At 44.2% G+C, this 21,035-nt stretch overlaps 1 protein-coding gene across 1 annotated transcript in view; it reads right to left on the reverse strand.

The window, feature by feature from the left end:
- EP300 (E1A binding protein p300) overlaps nt 1–21,035 on the reverse strand; it is an 82,726-nt gene that overhangs the window by 46,003 nt on the left and 15,688 nt on the right. Inside the window, exon 3 of the mRNA XM_070947817.1 lies at nt 14,847–15,023. Coding sequence (XP_070803918.1) covers nt 14,847–15,023 — 177 coding nt within the window. The remainder of the gene's footprint in view (nt 1–14,846; nt 15,024–21,035) is intronic.

A 21,035-nucleotide genomic window follows, 5' to 3' on the forward strand; every position in this document is an offset into this window, starting at 1 on the left:
TGCCAAGGCTAAGAAACACTGCTCTAAACAAAAGGCATAATTACTCTGTGTATAAACCATCTTTATAGACTCTATAAATAAAATTAATGAATTCAATGGCTCTTACTCCCAGATAAGTATAATACCTGCTGCTCTAATGGGGATGAATCTATTTATTTCAAGTTACTTAATGTAAGTTGAACTAAATATTTGGGGTACTGAAGTATTTCTTTCTTTATTCTTTTACTCCTATGAATACAGAATGAGTACCTGCAATGAAGAAATTGTATACGCTATTCAAAAGTTACAGAAAGAATTAAAAATTATTATGTAAACAGAAATTTAACTTTTAGGTATCTGCAACCATTAGCATCTCCTTCTATTCTCAGTAAATATATCTTCCCACTTTCAAATTCATGGATGAACAATTGGGGGGGGGGGTAAATGTGATTATTTTTTAATATCTTGTAGGTTCAGTTAATTTATTTAAAAGAGCGCTGCATAAATTCTCATAGCAGAGAATTGCTATGGGGTTTTTTTGCATATGTGTACCTTCAAGTCAGTGTTAACTCCTAGCAATTGCCCAAACAAGTCCCTGCAGTTTTCTTAGCAAGATTTTGGAAGGGTTTGCCATTGCCTGCTTCCTAGGGCTGAGAGTATGTCAGTGTTCAAATATCACAATGTTGGCTTTGTGCTCTAGCAGGACTAGAATTCATGGTTTCCTGATTTCTGGTATGTATTCAACCATACTTCCAAATTAATAAGAGGTACTCAATGTAAAACAGACTGCAATCAATATTTGATTACTTTCTGGAATTCTATTGCCTCATCATACCTAGTAATTATATTTTTTAGATATATGAACAAACTGCCATTACTTATTCAGACAGTAAAAGGTCAAATTGGGGTGAGGGAAATGCTACTGCTTTCTAAGAAAGATTAAGCTTTTTTGTTTCTTTGTCCACCCTTACACTGCATGGATAACTGGTAAACTGATTATACAATGCTCATTCCAGCTTAATAAAAGTTACTTAGAATGCTGCTAATACCTGTATTTAATCTTTTGAGAGAATAGAACTGTTTAGAATATATGATTACCATATTTTATTTTAAAGTTTTGTAACTACTGTATTTTCCGGCGTATAAGACAACTGGGCGTATAAGACGACCCCCGAATTTTCCTGTTAAAATACAGGGTTTGGGCTATACTCGCCGTATAAGACTACCCCTCTTCCAACGCACACCAAATAAAAATTAAAAAACATCAACTGGCTCACCCACAATGTAAAAGCAGCTGTGCTAGACCCAAAATGGCCCCTGAAACAAGCAAGAACCTCACACAGCCACAAAAAGCCCAAAAAAACAACTTTCACACTTTACACACACACACACAACACAACACAACACAACACAACACAACACAACACAACTGGCTCACCCACAATGTAAAAGCAGCTGTGCTAGACCCAAAATGGCCCCTGAAACAAGCAGGAACCTCACACAGCCACAAAAAGCCCAAAACGGACGTTGCTTACCTGAACGTCCCTTCTCGACGCGCAACTGGAGAATCCAAAGCTTCGGGTAATTCAATAGTTGAGTAGCCTACACTGAGTGTGTTCCTTTAAATTCTTTTCTTCAGACACGCCCACTTGCTCAGCAGAGTCTCAGTTTTGTTCACGAAGTAAGGAGCAGTAGAGCGTAAGGATGGAACTTCAGCAGCCCAGTTGGGTGGGTTGGATTCTCCAGCTGCGCGTCGAGAAGGGACGTTCAGGTAAGCAACGTCCGTTCTCCAATGCGCAGCTTGGAGAATCCAAAGCTTCGGGATATACCCAAGCAAGTTCAGACAGGGGGGGAGACTGGCTGCTGCACGTAGTCTGAAGAATTACATACAGCTTGGAGCACACGGCGACCGAAGGACGCCTCCGCCAAGGCAAAGGCGTCCACCTTGTAATGCCGGACGAAGGGATTTAAGGATGACCAGGTAGCCGCCCTGCAGATGTCGGAGACGGACGCATTAGTGGCCCAGGCGGCCGTGGTGGCGGCGCTCCTGGTGGAGTGAGGAAGGATTCTCTGCGGAACCGGCCTGTTCCGAGCTGAATAAGATGCAGGATTTGATCCATCTCCCAATTGTCGTAGAGGAAACCTTCCGGCCCATGGAGGCGGGCAGAAAGGAAATGAAGAGTGATTCAGATTTGCGGAAATGCTCCGTTCGTTTAATATATCTGCGTAGGGCCCGGCGGACATGTAAGAGGTGCCAGTTTGCTTCCCGTGGATGCCGAGGTTCCGGGCAGAAGTCAGGAAGGATCAATTCCTGGGCTTGATGGAAGGAGGAATTTACTTTAGGCAAAAATGAGGGGTCTAGCCTCAGGATGACACGATTCGTGTGAAAAATGCAGAGGTCGCTTCTCACTGACAAGGCCGCAAGTTCAGATATACGGCGAGCCGAAGTAATTGCGACTAGGAAAGCCACCTTGAGTGTCAGAAATCGGAGACTGATGGAAGCGAGAGGCTCAAACGGAGGGTGCATGAGCGCCTGCAGGACCAAGGTCAGGTCCCAGGACGGGTAGCGATGGATGACTGGTGGATGCAGGTTGGCTGCTCCTCGTAGGAAAGCGCGAATCGTAGGATCCTGTGAGATAGGAAGATTTGCGGAAGTAGAGAGAACAGTACTTAGTGCCGCAACCTGGTGACGAAGAGTGTTTGGAGGTAGGTGCTTGTCCATGCCTTCCTGGAGGAAACCCAGAACTTCGAGAACGGAGGCAGACGTTGGGTCCAGGTGAGATTTGACGCACCAGGAACAAAAAGTAGACCAGGTAACATTATAAATGCGACACGTAGACGGTCGTCTGGACGCCTGAATAGTAGGGATCGCATTGTTGGGCACGTTGACTCTCCTTAGCAGGATCCTCTCAAGCGCCAGGCGGTCAACTGCAACCACTGGGGTTCTGGGTGCAGTATGACCCCCTGTCTGAGAACGATCCTGTCCCCTGGTATCCGCCATGGACTTACTACCGACAGGTCCATCAAATCCACAAACCAGGACCTCCGAGGCCAGTGGGGTGCGACAAGAATAACGTCGGCCTCTTCTGCTATTATCCTGCGAATCAGACGAGGAAGGAGTGGCAGAGGGGGAAAGGCATAGAGGAGACCTCTGGGCCAGGGAGAGGCGAGCGCATCGACTCCTTCCGCCCGGGGACACGGGTACCAAGCAAAGAACCTGGGAAGGTGAGTGTTGTCGCGGCTGGCGAATAGGTCGACCAGAGGCATGCCGAATCTCCGAACAATTTCGGCAAACAGATTTGGGTGAAGATGACACTCTGCGTGGTCCAGGTGTTGCCTGCTGAGCCAGTCCGCTCTGATGTTCGTGGTCCCGGCGATGTGTTCCGCCGCAAGTGATAGGACGTGCTTTTCCGCCCAGGTCAGAAGCAGTGTCGTCTCTTCCATGAGTGGCCCCGAGCGGGTCCTCCCTTGGTGGTTCACATGTGCCTTTGCTGTTACATTGTCCGTGCGTATCAGGACATGACGCCCCGACACGAATTGCTGGAGAGAGAGGCGGATTGCGCGGAGCTCCAGCCAGTTGATCCCTTTGCTGCGATCCTCCGGCGACCAAGTACCCTGGGCGACGTGAGAGAGAAGATGACCTCCCCATCCCGACAAGCTGGCGTCCGTTGTCACTATTAGGCGCTGCAGATTCTGGAAGTAGCAGCCCTGCTGCAGGCTCGGAGAAGACCACCAAAGGAGGGATCGTGAGACCTCCCACGAAACGGTTACTCGAGTGGAAGAGTTGCTCCGTCTGGCCCTCTGAAAGGGGAGGAGGAACCATTGCAGCTGTCGGGAATGAAACCCCGCCCAAGGGACGACTGAAAGGCAGGATATCATTTTGCCGAGCAGGCGGGACAGGAGCAGCAATGCCACCTTCCTGGAGGAGAGGACTTGGGATGTCAATGACTGGAGACTGGAGCACCGATCCGCTGACAGGAACACCTGGCCCTTCACTGAATCGATTACCGTCCCTAGGTGAAGTATTCGCGTAGTGGGCTGCAATTGGCTCTTTGGGATGTTGAGGGAGAAGCCATGTTGACGAAGACAGCGACACACTATTTCCAGGTCTTGAGAGGCCCGGATCGGAGAAGGGGAGAGCACCAAAATGTCATCCAGGTAGCAGTGGAGCCGGACCGGCTGTTGACGTAGGAGGGCTGCCACTGCTGCCAGGAGCTTCATAAAGGTTCTGGGGGTGGAAGAGAGGCCGAAGGGCATTGCCCTGTATTAGAAATGCCGGCTGTTGTAGGCAAAACGGAGGTAATGACGATGAGATGGTCGAATGGGCACGTGGAGGTAGGCTTCCTTTAAATCGATAGAAGTCATCCAGTCCAATGGTCGAATGGAAGCCAGAATTCAGCGGAGAGACTCCATTTTGAACTGATGGTAGATGATAAACTTGTTCAGTCTCTTGAGGTCTAATATGCCCCTGTAACCCCCCGATGCCTTGGGAACCAGGAAAAATATTGAGTAGAAGCCGGTCCCGCGATGTTGGGGGGGGGGACCGGTTCTATAGCCTGGATTTGGAGCAGGTGATGGATCTCTGCTTCCATTACTTGACGCTTGTCCAAATTGGGCGAGAGGGGACAATGGATAAAGTGAGAGGGAGGACGGGAACGGAACTCCAGGGTAAGACCCAAACGGATTGTCTGGAGAACCCAGGCGTCTGTCGTCGAGACCTCCCACTGAGACAGAAAATGAGTCAGACGGCCGCCGATGGGAAGGCGGGTGTAGTCATTTTCCTCTTCTGAAGGCACGGGGGCCTGTGCCTCGGAAGGGTCGCTTGGGAGCTGGAATTTTGCGACCACGGTCCCTGAAGGAAGGCCTGTTGAAAGAACGATCGAACCCTTGCGAGTAGGACCTTGAAGAAAAGGACCCTGAAGGTCCGGCGTTCGTCCGAAAGGGCTGCCTGTTGGAGTAAGATGAAGGCTTACGTTCTGCCCTTCGGAAGGAAGATGGCATGACCTTCCGCTTATCCTTGTCCTCGACCAGGATGGGATCTAGCGCTTCTCCAAATAGTCGGGAACCCTTGTACAGAGTTGAGGTGAGGCGCCATCTGGACTTTGCATCAGCTTTCCAATTTTTCAGCCATAATAAACGGCGAGAAGTAACGGATGACACCAGGGCGCGCGAAGCAAACTTCGCGGCATTGAGCGAAGCGTCCGTCGTATATTCTGTAGCCGCCACCAGTTTGTTAACATCTTGGCGGAGTTGTGAATCGTCAGGAGGGAGGCGCTCCTGAAGTTGGCGGAGCCAGATCAGGGACGCCCGGCTGAAGAAGGAAGCCGAGGTGGCCGCCCTAACAGCCCAGGCGGCCGCATTATGCATATGGCGAAAAGTAAACTCAGCCTTCCGATCCTCCGATCGCAGCCCGTCGGCGACGTCATTGGAAATTACCGAGGAAGCAGTCAGATTGGCCACAGGGGTGTCCACAGTTGGCAACTGAAGAAGTTCCTGGAGGCTGGGCTTGGGCTTTTTTTTTAAAAAAAAACAACAGGTATGAACTGAGGCTCAGGTAACAGAGGAGCTGAGGTCAGTACAGCAGGTAAGTCCAGAAAGAACAGGGGAAAAAGCAGAAATTATTGCCTGACTTTGTCAGCAAAGGTGGTAATCGGCACCCAACAGTTATTTGCACATGCGCGAAGCAGTTACTAGGCAGAAAATGGCAGCCGTTAAATCCACTTGCCCAGAGAACGAAGAAATGGCACAGGGCGAGGGCTGCAGAGAAACTGTAGAGGGACTTGAAAGCGGATCTCCTGCTTTCCCACTCCACTGCAGAAGGGCAAACGATCAGGCTCGGGAGGGAAGTTAACGAGGCTCATTAGGAGAGCAGGCAAGGCGGCGCGAGCTGTCAAACTTTCAGCTCCCAGCGCTGAGGCGGGCGAAAATGGCGCGAACAAGCCGGAGTCTCCAAGCGCCACCGTCAAGACAATTAAGGCAATTAGCTGAGGCGATAATGCAAGGCACGCAGCAGAAGCCTCAAAAGCACCCCCAGCGCTGCGTAAAAAGATCGGAGCAGGGAGAGAGACCGCTGTGATGACGAGGGCGGTCCGGCGATCGAGGGCTCAATCAAAATAGGCCGCAGCGTTGTCCCAGCACTTCTCAGGCGTGCGATCACTCAGAAGTGATCCAAACGCCGAAGTCCAGTCCAAATCAATGAGAAAGTGCCGCTGAGAGCAGGGCAACGATCTCAAGCCGCCCAGAGTAAATAATAAAGTTCGAAAGAGGCGGGGGCGGTGTTGCCGGCAGGCCGGGGAACCTACCCACACGCCGGCGGCTGTTAAGTGGGGTGGGAGATTCAAAGAAGTGGCCGGGCTTCCCGTAGGGCAGGAAACTGCCACGGACGGCTTGCCTGAGGCAGCAGTCAAAACTCAACCCTGGTAATCAAACAAAGAGGGAAAATCCACAATAAAAGGAAAAAAAGGGAGAACTAAGAAGAATCCAAGCTTCAGGAACAATAGTTTAGTAGAATTCCAGAGAAAATTTCAGACAGTGTCACAGGTTCAACTGAGTGAACTAAACTGAGACTCTGCTGAGCGAGTGGGCGTGTCTGATGAAAAGAATTTAAAGGAACACACTCAGTGTAGGCTACTCAACTATTGAATTACCCGAAGCTTTGGATTCTCCAAGCTGCGCGTTGGAGAAAAACAACTTTCATACTTTACACACACAAAATTCCACATACAGCTTTGTGAGATTTTGTGTGTTTGTGTAGTTAGAGTGAAACACTACAAAAACATACTAAATCTCAGAAAGCTGCACAAATATTATTTTATTTTATTTTATTTTATTTTTATTTTTATATGAAAGCTAAATTTAAAACTTTCTAAACTTTAAATGGCTAGGTCTAAAAAAGAACAACTTAAAAAAAAAACCCAATTAACTATTTTTTTTAAAGATCCCAAAGGGGAAAAAAACTTACCCAATAGAACAGGGGTCTCCAACCTTGGCAACTTTAAGACTTGTAGACTTCAACTCCCAGAATTCCTCAGCCAGCTTTGTTTTGCTGGCTGAGGAATTCTGGGAGTTGAAGTCCACAACTCCCTGCCTGTTTGATTGCAGGCAGGGAGTGGCTTGCTGATGGAATGGATTCAGGCAAGCGAAGCAAGGCAAGGCAAGCAGCTAAGGTAAGCAAGCTGGAGGGGGAAAACTTTTTTTCTTCTCCATGGCTCTGGCGATCCCAGCTGAGTTACCTGATTAGCAGATCGTCAGGGCTTGGATCGTCAGAGCCATGTGAAAGGAGAAAAGTTTTTTCCTTCTCCATGGCTTTGGCGATCCCAACTGAGTTGCCTGATTAGCAGATCATCAGAGCTTGGATCGTCAGAGCCATTTAAGGCTCATCAGAGCCTTTCGGGCTGGTCTGCCTGGTTACAGGAGAACGACACCTGGCGTATAAGACGATCCCCGACTTTTGAGAAGATTTTCATGTGTTAAAAAGTTGCTTATACGCCGGAAAATACGGTATACTGATGTTATTAGAGTAAAGCTACTCCTATATTTTGTTTCAAACGTAATCTTAGATATTATTAAGAAGCATGATTACTAAGTTAATTTTCAAATATAGCTTTCTACCTTATATCCTATCATTAATATAAAGAATTATGGCCTACACCCATAATTCTCTGCGCCCCGCCCCCGCACATGCATGGACAACCTCCACCCCCTACTCCTGGCATGCGATAGCCCGGTAGGCCTGTTTTTCTCTCTCATCTGGGTCCAAAGCCTTTCTAGGAGTCTAGGGAGGGCGAAAACAGCCTCCCCCATCACCGAGGCCAGAAACGGCCCATTCCGGGAAGTTGGCAAACAGGCTGTTTTCAGCCTCCGGAGGGCCTCCAGGGATGGGGTGGGGAAGGCCGTTTTCGCCCTCCCCAGACTCCTAGAGAGGCTCTGGAGGCTGGGGACAGCGAAAAACAGAACTGCCCCCTCCCCCCGAGGCCATCTGGAGGCAGGAAACAGCTTGTTTCCCTAGTTCTCGTGGGCCCAGAATCCCCGAAAATCAGCTGGCTGGTGCGCGCATGCACATCGGAATTGAGCTTGCATGTCCACTGATATGGCTACGTGTGCCTCCTGTGGCACGCATGCCACAGGTTCGCCATCACGGTCCTAGGACTAAGGGAGAGTGACTAGCCCAAGGTCACCTTTATACTTAAGGCAGGACTAGAATTCACAGTCTCCTGGTTTCTAGCATGGCAGCTGAACTGCTACACTATCTCCAAAATAAAAATAATTACTTGACAAAAATACCATGGAATCTGAAATAAAAAAGTTGAACTGCACACACTATATAGGTGGTATCACTAGTCTTTTCAATTTCCATACAGTTCAACATGTGACTAATTTAGATCAGGGGTCTCCAACCTTGACCACTTTGAGATTTGTGGAGTTCAACTCCCAGAATTCCCCAGCCAAGTTGAAGTCCACAAATCTTAAAATGACCAAGGTTCAAGACCCCTGATTTATGTAACTCATATTTATGAAATATAAGTGTTAAGTGAATCAATGCAGGCTGAAATTGTTAGAATTTTAGAAAAGAAAAATCCCTACTAAAGATAATTGCAAGTGTTCTGAAACAGACATCACGAATATTTGTGGACAGAATGCAGCTGTTCAGATCCAAAGTGGGAAAAATGCTTGATATCAGGTGGGAATGCTCTCTGTGCCTCCTTAAAAAAGTCATGCCTTTTTTTTTCTTTTTTGCAGAGAGGGATAGCTGCTACAAGCCTAATCTAAATAGAAAGTAGATTCATCAGGAGAGGGGAACGGCTATAAAATCCCTTCCTTTCAGACCACCTTCCACTTGCCAAAGTACAATGAATGAATCAATGAGTGAGTGAGTGAGCAAGTGAGCGAATGAATGAAATGATATGCAATGTGTGCTAGCCAGAAATACAATGAAACAGATCCATGGTTGTTATGGCAGCCCCAAGTAGCCCCAAATCCCTGCATGGGCATTCTGGGATACTTCAACACCAAATCTGAGATGAGACTTAACTATATCAAGCCAGCACAAATTACAATAACAAAGACGACAAAAGAAATTCAAGAATTAAAATAAGATATTTATTTATTAAATGTATATGTCACTCAACTCCCAGGGATCCTTAAATATTGAAATAGAGAAGGTGGCAAATGAGACTCCCTGTGAAGGACATTCTGTAGAGAAAGTATACAACTTCCTTCTTTGATGCAGCTTACTTCAAAAGATAAATTTATTTGAAAGATTTATGTGGGTGACTTCAGATTATTATTCTGGGGAGAGATTCTGTGCACTTCTACTTGAGTTTATTTGAAGCTAAAAATATCAAAATGATACAGTCCTTGACTCATGACCATAATTGAGCCCAAAATTTCAGTTGCTAAGTGAGACTGTTAAGTACATTTTGTCCAACTTCACGACTTTCTTGCCACAGTTGTTAAGTAACTCACTGCAGTTGTTAAGTGAATCTGGCTTCCTCCACTGACTTTGCTTATCAGAAGGTTGCAAAAAGTGATCACATGACCAGGACATTGCAAAGAATCCAAATTTTGATAATGTGACCATGGGGATGGTGCAACCATCATAAGTATGAAAAATGGTCATGTTACCCTTTTTCAGTGCTATTGTAACTCTGAATGGTTAGAGTTACGGTTAGAGTTAACCCTGCAGGATAACACCAAGGCCAGAGCTACTGCTTGCCTGCATATGGTATTAGGGGACAGGCCCTTGTCCAGCTCCTCCTGAAGGAGTTCCAGGATCTGGGCCATTGATACAGAGGTGGGATCAATGTGACCCTTGAAGCACCAGCCACAAAAGGCCCTCCAAGTTGAGTCATAGATTCTGTTGGTCGAAGGTCTCCTAAAGGCCTGCATCGTTTGTATGACTTTGTTGGAGAAACTGATCTGCCTCAGAACTCTCTGCTCAAATGCCAGACCATCAGTTGGAGCCATTGTGGTTCTGGATGAACTAAGGGATGACTGAGGGAGATTCTGTCCTGAGGGTTCCTCCAGGGCTTGGATACCGACAGGCTGACCAGATCTGCATACCACCGACATCTGGGCCAGTGGGGATCTAAAAGTAGGATCTCTGCTTTCTCCGCCAGCACCTTCTTGATTATCCCTGGCTCATTCCAGGGCAGAGAATGAAAGGCATATAGTAGCCCTTGGGGCCACGGACTGCTGAGTGCATTGGTCCGTTCCGCCCCCAATGTTGCAAACCTTGGGCGGCATAGAAATGTGACAAAATAAATAAATAAATAAATAAAACCTGGGCAGATGGGTGTTTGATGGAGAGGCAAACAGATCCAGGATCGGGGGGGTGGGGGTGGGGGCAAACCTTTCTGACAGATCCCTGAATAGGTTTGGGTGTAGGTGTCACTCTGAGTGGTTGACCGTGGTTCTGCTGAACCAGTCTGCCTGTGCATTCAATGTCCCCGAGTTGTGCTCCGCTCTGATGGAGAGAAGTGTCTCTCTGCCCAGAGGCCCAATTGTTCGGCCTCTCGCATGAGGGATCTGGAGTGGGTGTCCCCTTGGCAGTTGATATGGGCCTTGGTGGCCACATTGCCCATCAGAATGAGTATGTGGTGTCCAGAGATCGTGTTCTGGAACCGTCTGAGGGCCAAGAGGGCTGCCTTGAGCTGCAGCCAGTCAATATTGTTCCTCAGGTCTTCCTGAGTCCACTGTCTTTGTGCCATCTGGGACTGGAATTGGGGGCCCCAGCCAAAGAGGCTGGCGCCTGTGGTGATGTTCAAGCGGCTGGGTTCCTTGAAAGCACATCCTTTGATTATGGCCTGGGACATCCACCATTGGAAGGATTGAAGTACCTTTGGTGGAACCTGAACTCTGGCATTTGAGTTACTTCTGACAGGTCTTGGTAGGGCAACAGAAACCACTGTAAGGTTCTGGCATGCAGGCGTGCCCAAGGGATGATTGATATGCAGGATACCATCTTGCCCAGGAGTTGTGAGAGGACGGTCAGGGACACTGTTCAGTCCGCTTGGATCCGACTTGCCAAGGCCTTTATACTGACCTGACGCTCCTGGGAGAGGGAGGTCTTGCACGACCTGGTATCTATGACCACACCCCGGTGTAGCAGTCAGTTGGTAAGAGCCAGGTGGCTCTTCTCGAAATTGATGGAAAATCCATGATCCTGGAGGACCCGGATCGTGACTTGCACCCGGAGGTGAGAGGAGGACTGTATCAATATATTGTCCAGGTAACATTGGACACGCACAGGGATCGCCCTGAGATGTGCCGCCAGTGCCGCCACTAATTTGGTGAAAGTCCTGGATACTGAGGACAGGCCAAATAGTAGGGCGTTGTATTCATAGTGTCAGCCCATATAATAGAACCTCAGGAACTGCCGGTGGGATGGTAGGATAGGTATGTGGAGGTATGCCTCCATCAGGTCTATGGAGATTAGGAAGTCGCCCTCTCAGATGCTGTCCAGTATGGACTGGAGGGACTGCATCTTGAATCTCCTGTAAACCAAGTGGATGTTTAATCTCTTCAGGGTTAGGGTGAAATTCGAGGGTGAGGCCTAGTCTCACCTTGTTCAGGACCCAAGTATCTGTTGTGGTTGCCTCCCATTGGTTCGCAAATAGACTTAGTCTATTGGGTGGGTGGGTTTTGCAGTCATCTGGAGCGACAAAATGGGTGACTTCCTGAGCCACGAAATGGCTGTTTGGCCTAGAATTGTTGCCTGCTCCTAATCCCTAAATCGGGATCTATCCGGTTGGCGGTCCTGTCTGTAGAAGTATGCCGTCTGGAGGTGAGGAGTGTCAAAGTCGGTCTCTGTAGGCCGGAATGGAGGCCTACAAAAATTAGGCGAGGGACAGCTGTCAGCTCGCTTGTATAGAGAACGCAGTACCTTTCTCCTGTCTCTAGTTTTCATCAGGATGGGCTCTAGGGTCTTTCCAAAAAGCTTGTTACCCTTGAAGGGAGCAGAGGCTAGCTTCCATTTATATTCCAGTGACGAAGTCACAACAGGCAGCAGGCTGTCACCGAGGAGGCGATGGCCCTGGAAGCAAATTTGGCGGCATTCAAGATGGCATCAGCCAAGGATTCTGTTGCCGCTACCAGCTTATTAATGTCCTGGTATATGCAAAGGTCATCAGATGGAACTCTCTCTTGCATCTGTCGGAGCCAGAGCAAGGAGGTTCTATTACAAAAGAAGTGTCTGTTGCTGCCTTGATCACCCAGACAGCCGCCTGATGTGCCTTGCGGAGGGTGAGCTCTGTCTTCCTATACTCCGTCTTCAGGTCGTCCTCCGTGTCATTAGATAAGATGATGGAGGATGTTAAAGCCACTACTGGGCTGTCTATCATTGGCGGTTGTAGTACCTCAGTGAGGTCCGGGGCCACATTATAAAATTTTTTGTCATTCCCACTTGGGGGTGGGTATGTCCCTGGTTGGGCCCATTGCCGCTGGATTACATCCAGGAATAATTTAGGTGAGGGAATTTTTTCACTCTGTGGTTGGCTCTGAAAAGAGCAACTCACTCGGGCCCATTAGGCCCAATGCTAACTCCGGTTTAGTTGGGTCAGCTCTCAAGTGGGCTGATTGCAGCCTGATGTAAGAGGTGGCTAAGAGGATTTCTCTGTGATGCCATCTGGTGACCATGTCTGAGAGCACAGTGCCATCTGTTGCCTTGCATCATTTAAATGATTTAATGGCTGAGCTGGTAAAACACGGGAAATGACAAGTCTTTCCCCCCTAGGGGGATTTTCTCCTCTCCTTTGTTCAGCTTCCCTCTCAGTCTGGGCAAATCTTTTGTCCATGGCCTTTTGACGCCTTTTGGCGTCCTTCTCCTCAGCTTTAGAAACTTTTTGGGAGGAAATGGCTTTTGCTCTTATTTTGGCAGGCGCTCCTTTAACTGCCAACTTCGGTGTTGAGAAGCCTTTAGGAGAATCTGGGGCTGGACTGGGGAGACCTGGTCCTCCCCACTTGTTTCTGGCATTCCTGAGACTACAGGGTCAGCCATCTCAAGTCTTTTTGGGCCTCCTGGACAAGGCAGACTTATTCCAGCTGGGAACCTTGCTGCCGCAGCTTTTCCCACCAAGCCGTGCAGAGTATGCACCTGGAATTGACAGGGCAGTGACTCCAGTCCCCTCCGCTCTTTTGCGGGTAGAAATGAGGGACCTCAGCTTTCTCCACTTAAGCCGGAACAAGGTGGCTATGCTGGACAGACCGGGGGAGCCAGCCGAGCCGTTCACTGAATTGCAAAGGCTTACACAGTGCCACAAGACCTTACCATGAGAAGTCAAGAATCCAAGGAATGAATCTCTTATCCTTTTGCTCTAAGTTTTGAGTCTCCTGAGAAGCTATCTTCCAAGTTTCTCTTCTGAGCCAAGACTGAGTCAAAACTGGGCATGCGCAGGCAAAGGAGGCGTGACCAAAAGATTGAATGACTCAGTCTCCAAGCAGAAGAGCAGAGTTAACCCATTCCTTGGATTCTCAACTCAGCATACTGGAGAATAGGAACCATCTCCTTTATATTATGAACCTAAAGCTAAAGTAAAAAAGCGCTATTCCATGAAATTTCACTAAGCATAGAAGACAAAATATTTTTTTAAAAAAATAAAACCAATGTGGTTGATAATCTCAAATAATATTAAAAGCCTTATATCAATTTTGATTTAGATGTTGCACTGGAATTTAAAACAATTCTAAAATAGTAGAGAATTACAAGCTGTACACAAAAACATATTGCCAGAACTGGTACCTTTTCCCTCCTATCCCAAAATATATAAAGCTTGCAATGATTTATTTTATGGGGAAGCATGATTTTTTAAATTAAAAGGGCTTTTATTATAGGGTCCCTATAGCAATTTTTCACAACTAGTCCTTCATATTCACTTTATCACCATTAATGGCCTTTCATATTCACTCAACACATTGTTCTTATGGTCGCTATCATTTTTTCCCTTTTCTCCCAGTCTACTCTGTTGTTGCTATCAGGTTCTTCAAACTTCCTAATAGTTTACTGCCTCAATTTTATTCTAAAAATACCATACATACTATATTTCTCCAACTATAAATCTTTCCTCTGTTCATTTTCTCCAGTGAAGGTCACTCAGTTCTCTTTCAGTTTCTGCTATCCTGGAAAAGTTTCTATTCCTTATATTTTAAGAATCACATCACTCTATAAACATCTTCTCACAGTATATAGCACCATCTCCAGAGCCAGTTCCAATTAACAATGAAACTTATGGCAAGTGGTATGTATGCATATTAATCCAGCATCTTTTCTACTTGAAGATAAAGAGATGCATGTTATATTGTTCTACAACAATTGTGTACATTTTAAACTAATTTTCAGCATAGTAATCTGTGTAATAGTAACCATAGTTTTAATAATATAAAGTTTTTCACATCATTTATATATTCCTAAATCATTACTACTTTAACTATATGGCCACTACTTCAAAACAATAACAGATTTTTTTTCTTCTCTGAGCTTCCAGAATGTCAACCAGAAAAAGAAAACTAACTCTGTGCTTTAAATCAAAATTGTGACTTCCAATGATATTTAATGATACCTTCCAGCAGTCTCACCTGTGATTCAATGGTGCAATAAAATTGTATGACAAAAATATGGCAAAAGATAGATAGATCAGAGAAAACAGCTCAGAAGAAATGATAATTCAGTTGAAACATTCCTTCTTCTAGATCCAGTAACTTATTTCTAGTTAGACTTCAAGGATAATATACTCCCCCACTCCAAGCCAGCTTTTCCCACTGTAGTTTCAGAGACAATTAAGCGATGAAACAGTATGTAAACCATTAGCACAGAACTACTGCAATATTCTGAATTAATTGTAAAATAATTTTCTACTAAAATTACTACTTACCATGTTAGGCATAACAGGAGCAGGCACTGGTTTCTTGTCCATTGGAAACTGTGGCAAACTGTTAGGTAATACCGGCTTACTTTGCATCTGGGGACCAAGTCCACTGGCTCCAATTGGCTGCCCAGTGTTTTGGCTATATGGCGGGACATAAGGACTAGGGTTGTTCATCATTCCCATCTAAAAATTAAGTAAAAAGTGATAGATCAGGTAAGGATTTTTAATTTTTACTTTCATGGAATATAAAGCAAGCATGAATATTTTAATGTCAAAAACTATCTTGATGTAGTGCAGGTGTGTCAAACCCAAGGCCCGGGGGCCAGATCCAGCCCACGGGGTACTTGGATCTGGCCCGCAGGGCCACACTGGAAACCACAAAGGACTGGCCCGCAGTGCCTCTGCCAGTGCAAATGGAGGCGGATCTCCCGTGCTCCATCTTCACTGGTAGAGGGTTGCAGGATGCCATTTTTGCTGGCAGAAGGTTGCAGGAGGCCATCGCAGCCAAAAACGGAGCTCAGGAGCCCATTTTCACTGGCAGAGTACTCAGGCCACCATAGGTGCCCCAGACACAAGTGACATCGAGATGGCCACACCTACCCTGGCCCCCCCGAGATCAAACACAACCCTGATGTGCCCCCTCAATGAAATTGAGTTTGACACCCCTGATGTAGTGCAATATACTTAGAATAGCCGTATCTCTATCTCCTTCCCAACTTTTCATGAATGATATTCTAATAAGGAATTCTTTAAAAAAAAAAAAAAAAAAAGCAAAACCATTCATTACTATTAATGGTAATATAGTTCATTTCTAGTTCATTCTGACAAGTTTTCCCCCAGATAATTAAACTTATTAAATATAATTTTAATTGGTACTATTCACACTGAATTTAAAGAGTTCATAACTGAACATGTATTTGAATGTGCTTCAGTTTGTTATACTCTAACTAAAGTCAGATTCTATTAATTGAATATAGCTTTCAGATTTCATAGCTTTCAGATTTCAGTATCTACCTCAGACTCCATAAAATGTTTAATCTGATTACACATTAAGACATCCTATAACTTTCATTATGTTCACAGTTCATTACAGTATCAAATCCTCCCCTCTCCCTCAAAGTAAACGCTTAGAAAAGAGTGTTTGCGATTATCTGTTAACAGTGACTAGCAAGTTTATATTATAACTTCTTTTGGGCATATACATAGAGGTAATTTGGTATAGAGGCCAAGTCTTCAGAAGATAGTGAATTGTAGTTCCATCTTAGACACAGAGATAGCTGGCAGGCCTTGGGCCAGTCACTTCTCTCTGCCCTAATAGAAAAGGAACTAACAAGCCATTTATAAAACCACTATCAAGGAAACTGAAGGGAGCAGTCACCAGAAATTAAAAAAATGACTTAAAGCCAGTTTTTAAACATTTGGATTGCATGGAATCACTTGGGATAGCAAGATGGGCAGCTTATAAATTAAATTAAATTAAATTAATAAATTGATTTATACTTTCTAGTTCCTATAATTTAATAATTTAACGAATGTGTAAACTTTAGGACTTTTAAAGGTGATAACTAACACCCTGAATTATGCCTGGAAGTAAATCAACAACCAATGCAGCTCCTGAAGGAGAGATGACAAATGTGCCCAGTGCATTGGCTGTTGATTTTCTTCCAGGTCCAATTCAAGGTGCTATTTGGCACCTTTAAAGTCCTACATGGCTTGGCACCAGGTTATTTGAAGGCCTATCAGAGAGAGGAGGCAAGGATTGTGGGTCTCCTCTCATAAAGAGTACATCTAGTGAGACCAAGAATGGCTTTCTCTGTGGTAATTTCCTCTCTGTGGAACATCATCCCCACAGAAATAAGACTGTCCCCCATTTTGACACTCTTCTGCAAGGCCCTGAAGACTTGCGTTTTGCTAGCAGGTCTGAGGAACCTATCAAGTGGCTTGTATGACTGCTTATGTCATCACAGGGGTGGGGTATCACTTTTTATTGTTTTTATATGAGATTTTTATCTTTGTAAGCCATCCAGAATCAGTGAAAGTGAATTGTGTGACCTAATAAATTTCTTAAATAAATTAAATAAGATAAAATATTATTTGATAATAGATGGGGCTACAATAGCTCTCATGAATGAAGGCAAAATAGCTAAAAAACCGTAGCTCTGTTCACAACCAGAGCAAGTAGATAACTGCATGAATAAATAGGAAAAGATTGTCAAGTTAACTTTCTCTACAACTTTTGGCATCATGCTCAATCCTGCCATCCACTTTGAGAAGCAAATGGAAGAAGCATGAACATCTGCAGCAGCAGAGTAGCATGAAGAAGACCAGGAAAGCCCCAGTATATAAATGGAATATAATGCACAATCCTTTAGATCTTATCCCTATTTGCCCAAACAATTATTTTTACAGACCAAATTATGATCCGTAAAACATACTTTACAGTTTCTAGTGTAATAGATTAAGGAGCTCTTTGGCATTTTTTTATCCTTGATATTATAGAGATAGGCTGCTGTTACAGATGCAATAGAAGATTACAAGGAATAATCAACTCATGAAAGAGGGCAGGTGCAGCAACAGATGCTATTGAGTGGCAAGGATAATTTCACTATTACAATAGAAATTAATTATACCCCAAATCCCGAAAATAAAGCAGTCTTGTTATCCAATATTTCATCATAAATTATGAGAGGTTCTGCATAATAGATAATTTATAAATTTACTTTTGAGATTTCATTTCGTTTAAGATTTCTAGAATTCAAATGTTTTAGAAGGCAGCCAACTACATTATTACGTGATTCTTAAAACATGAAAATGTAGACAATTTATGGATTGTGGACTCCTCTATTTTTTAATATTACAATCACATGAAGCAAAGTTTATATAAAATTTTATTTCCTTCACTATTCCAATGTAATCAAACTGAAAAAAGTATTCCCCGACAGCAAAGACAGTACAATGTGCACAAATGCACTTTTATGAACACTTCTCAAGCATGCACATATTATATAACTTGATGCCTGATTGTAAGATTAACCATAATTGCTTCCCTTTTGTGAAGATCAAATTGTATGTTTGGTATGTTCAAGCATAACTGCATGTTAATCCATGTTAATAAGTCTTTTGCTATCACTTCCAAGACCACTTGGAAGTCTCAGTTAGTCGAAAATAGAGCAGCCTGATTAGTATCTTGTCAGGGGCAGCACATTACACCTGTGTTATGGACCCTAGTAGTATTTAACCTACAATACTTCCTAGTAATACTTAGTCCTAGTAGTGTTAACCTACAAAGCTCTTTATGGTTTGGTATTCAGGACTGCATTCATTCACCCATTAGAATTGGCCCAACATATTCAATCTTGCTGGGAGGAAGCAGTTAATAGCTTCCCACTTTTACTAGTGTGGGAGGCTGAGGGACAGAGGCACTGCTTTTTGTAGTATTCCCAGTCCATTGGAATGGTTTTCTGCTGAACTTAAGTTAGCTCCAATTTTGCCTGCCTTCTGAAAGGCAGAAGCAGCTGAAAATAGAACTTCCAGATATTTTTCAATTTCTTCCTCTGTATGCACTCATCTGCAGTTTTCTGTGCATCACATATCTATACTTTTTCAGTTTGTCTTTTGTGTAACTGTTATTTTATTGTGCTGGAACCAAGTAAATGTGTTGACATTTGGACTCACTCTGCCCAGGTTTTATAGAGTTTTTTTGGCAAGTTTTTTCACTTCAACAGTTTGTTTACCTACTGGTGCCTCAGGACCCTTCAGAATTACTATTTCATTCAAATTCAGTAAAAATGTTAAATTTCTCAGAGATTGACAATTTACTAAATATAAATAAACTAAATAATAAAGTACAAGCTGAATCTAAGAAATACAGTTAATGATTTAAGAAGCATTAATTTTACATATAACTTTATGGTATAAGGCATTTAAAACTGTTTATAAACTGTTTTTTATAATAGGCTACATTAGATAGTCAAGCATGCAGATAAACACAGATCACTTTGACAGCTGTATAACATTTTTAGAGATTTAAAGTTTAAGATCAATTCAACATGTGTCCATTTACTTTACTGAGTTTACAGGCTACTCCACTCAAAATATTCTATTGAGTGGCATACAATTCCCCAATCTATGAGTTAAAATAAAAATAAAATAACCAAATATTAAAATTAAGTCCATATATTATATCAATTTATATTGGGAATCAATAATCCTTTTAACACAATTAAAAATAATTACTTATCTAGAGAGAGAGAGAGAGAGAGTTATAATAAACCTGTGTTTAATGTTTAGTCAAATCTTTACTGACATTTTGAAGGTCAGGAGGAAGGGGCTTATCTAAATGGCTGGGCTACAGCATTCCAGAGGATGGAGACAACAACTGAAAATATATGTTTCAGGCCCCTTTAGCTGGCAATCTCTGAGAGAATACATAAAGAATCCACCCTACTAGATCTTACCAAGTAGCAAGATGTTTTTGAAAGAAGGCAATCCAACAGACAACTAGTAATCAGCACCTTGATTTGCACCTGGAAGCCAACAGCAACTAATGCAGAACTTCAAGAAGAAGTGTTATATGGACACCCCATATAACACTTGAGCTACTGCATTCTTGACCAGCTATAGTTTCCAAGTGCTTTTCATGGCCATCCCATGTAAAGCATATTGGAGTAGGCCATCAAAAAGTGGCTAATGTATGAATGGCCGCAAGTAAAGCTTCATATTTTCATATGGCCTAGCTAGATGGCTCAGTGGCTAAGGCGCTGAGCTTGTTGATCAGAAAGGTTGGCAGTTCGAATCCCTAGTATAGGTCTCCTGCATGAGCAGGGGGTTGGACTAGATGACCTCCAAAGTCCTTTACAACTCTGTTGCTGTTGTTATTCTGTTGTTATATTTCAAAAAATGTTGCGAGTGGCACTCAATATGGGGCTGTGCAAAGGCCTCTTGGCCACAGCTACCTGCTCCTTGAACAAGAATTGTGAGTCCAAGAGGACCCCCTGTAAATAGAGAAGTGCAACTCCTTTCAGAACTAAACATGCATCTCTGGAAACCACAGGCTTTTGAACCAAGAGCTGCTTCATTTGCTAGGATTCAATCTTAGCCTGTTCTTCCTATCCAGACCTAAAGGAGAGCACTTGGACAGATTATTTGATACCTATTGAATATTTACCTAGTTTTTCAGTGAGAATATATACAGGTAGTCTTCGACTTACAACAATGCATTTAGTGACTGTTCAAAGTAACAATGGTAATGAAAAAAGTGACTTATGACCATTTTTCAGTTACAACCCTTGTAGCATCCCCATGATCATGTGATCAAAATTCAGATGCTTGGCAACTGACTCATACTTATGACCGTTGCTGTGTCTCAAGATCATGTCATCACCTTTTGCAACCTTTTGACAAGCAAAATCAATGGGGAAGCCAGATTCACTTAACAACCGTGTTACTAATCAACTGCGGTGATTCACTTAACAGCTATGACAAGAAAGGTCATAAAAATAATGGAGCAAAATTCACTTGATGAATGTCTCATTTAACAACATAATTTTGGGCTCAATTGTAGTTGTAAGTCGAGGACTACCTGTAATTACTGGTGATACAAAGCTTATAACATTGTAACATTTGTTTATATGGCCTTTCCTTTTGCCTTATTGGCTGGCAATCATTTGGATACAAGTTATTTCACATATTTTGTTTTGCAATGAATAGATGTATCTTTTAATTATAAACAAAATTAAAACTGCCAACAAAAATGGTATTGTTTACTTTTATGATTTAAAAAACATATGAAGTTAGAAGGACACTAATTCTCCATCAATTACCATATTTTTTGCACTGTAAGAGGCTACTAGCTTCTGGAGAGGAAAACATGAAAAAAATCTCTGCCTCTGCCTCCCAGCATCCATCGGTATTCATCTGGCTAGCGTCCTTGCAGCAAACAGCAAACAGTCTGATCAGCTTCAGCATGTTATCCCAGCCTGATTTAGCACGAACACCTGATTGGAGGTTGGATCTGCCTCCTGGAATACCACCGATCAGCTGTTCCAGGCTGCAGGGATTGCTGCCGCCTATCGCCGCCTCTACGCATCCCATTTTTGGCCTCTACGCATCCTGTTTTTGGCTCATTGCAGATTGCCACCGCTGCTGATCCCTGCTGCCTGGAATGGGCTGAAAACAGGGAGCAGAGAGGCCGAA

This window comes from Pituophis catenifer, unplaced genomic scaffold (assembly GCF_029215685.1).
Source record: "Pituophis catenifer annectens isolate HBS135680 unplaced genomic scaffold, rPitCat1.0.hap2 SCAF_7, whole genome shotgun sequence".
Classification (NCBI taxonomy): Eukaryota; Metazoa; Chordata; class Lepidosauria; order Squamata; family Colubridae; genus Pituophis; species Pituophis catenifer.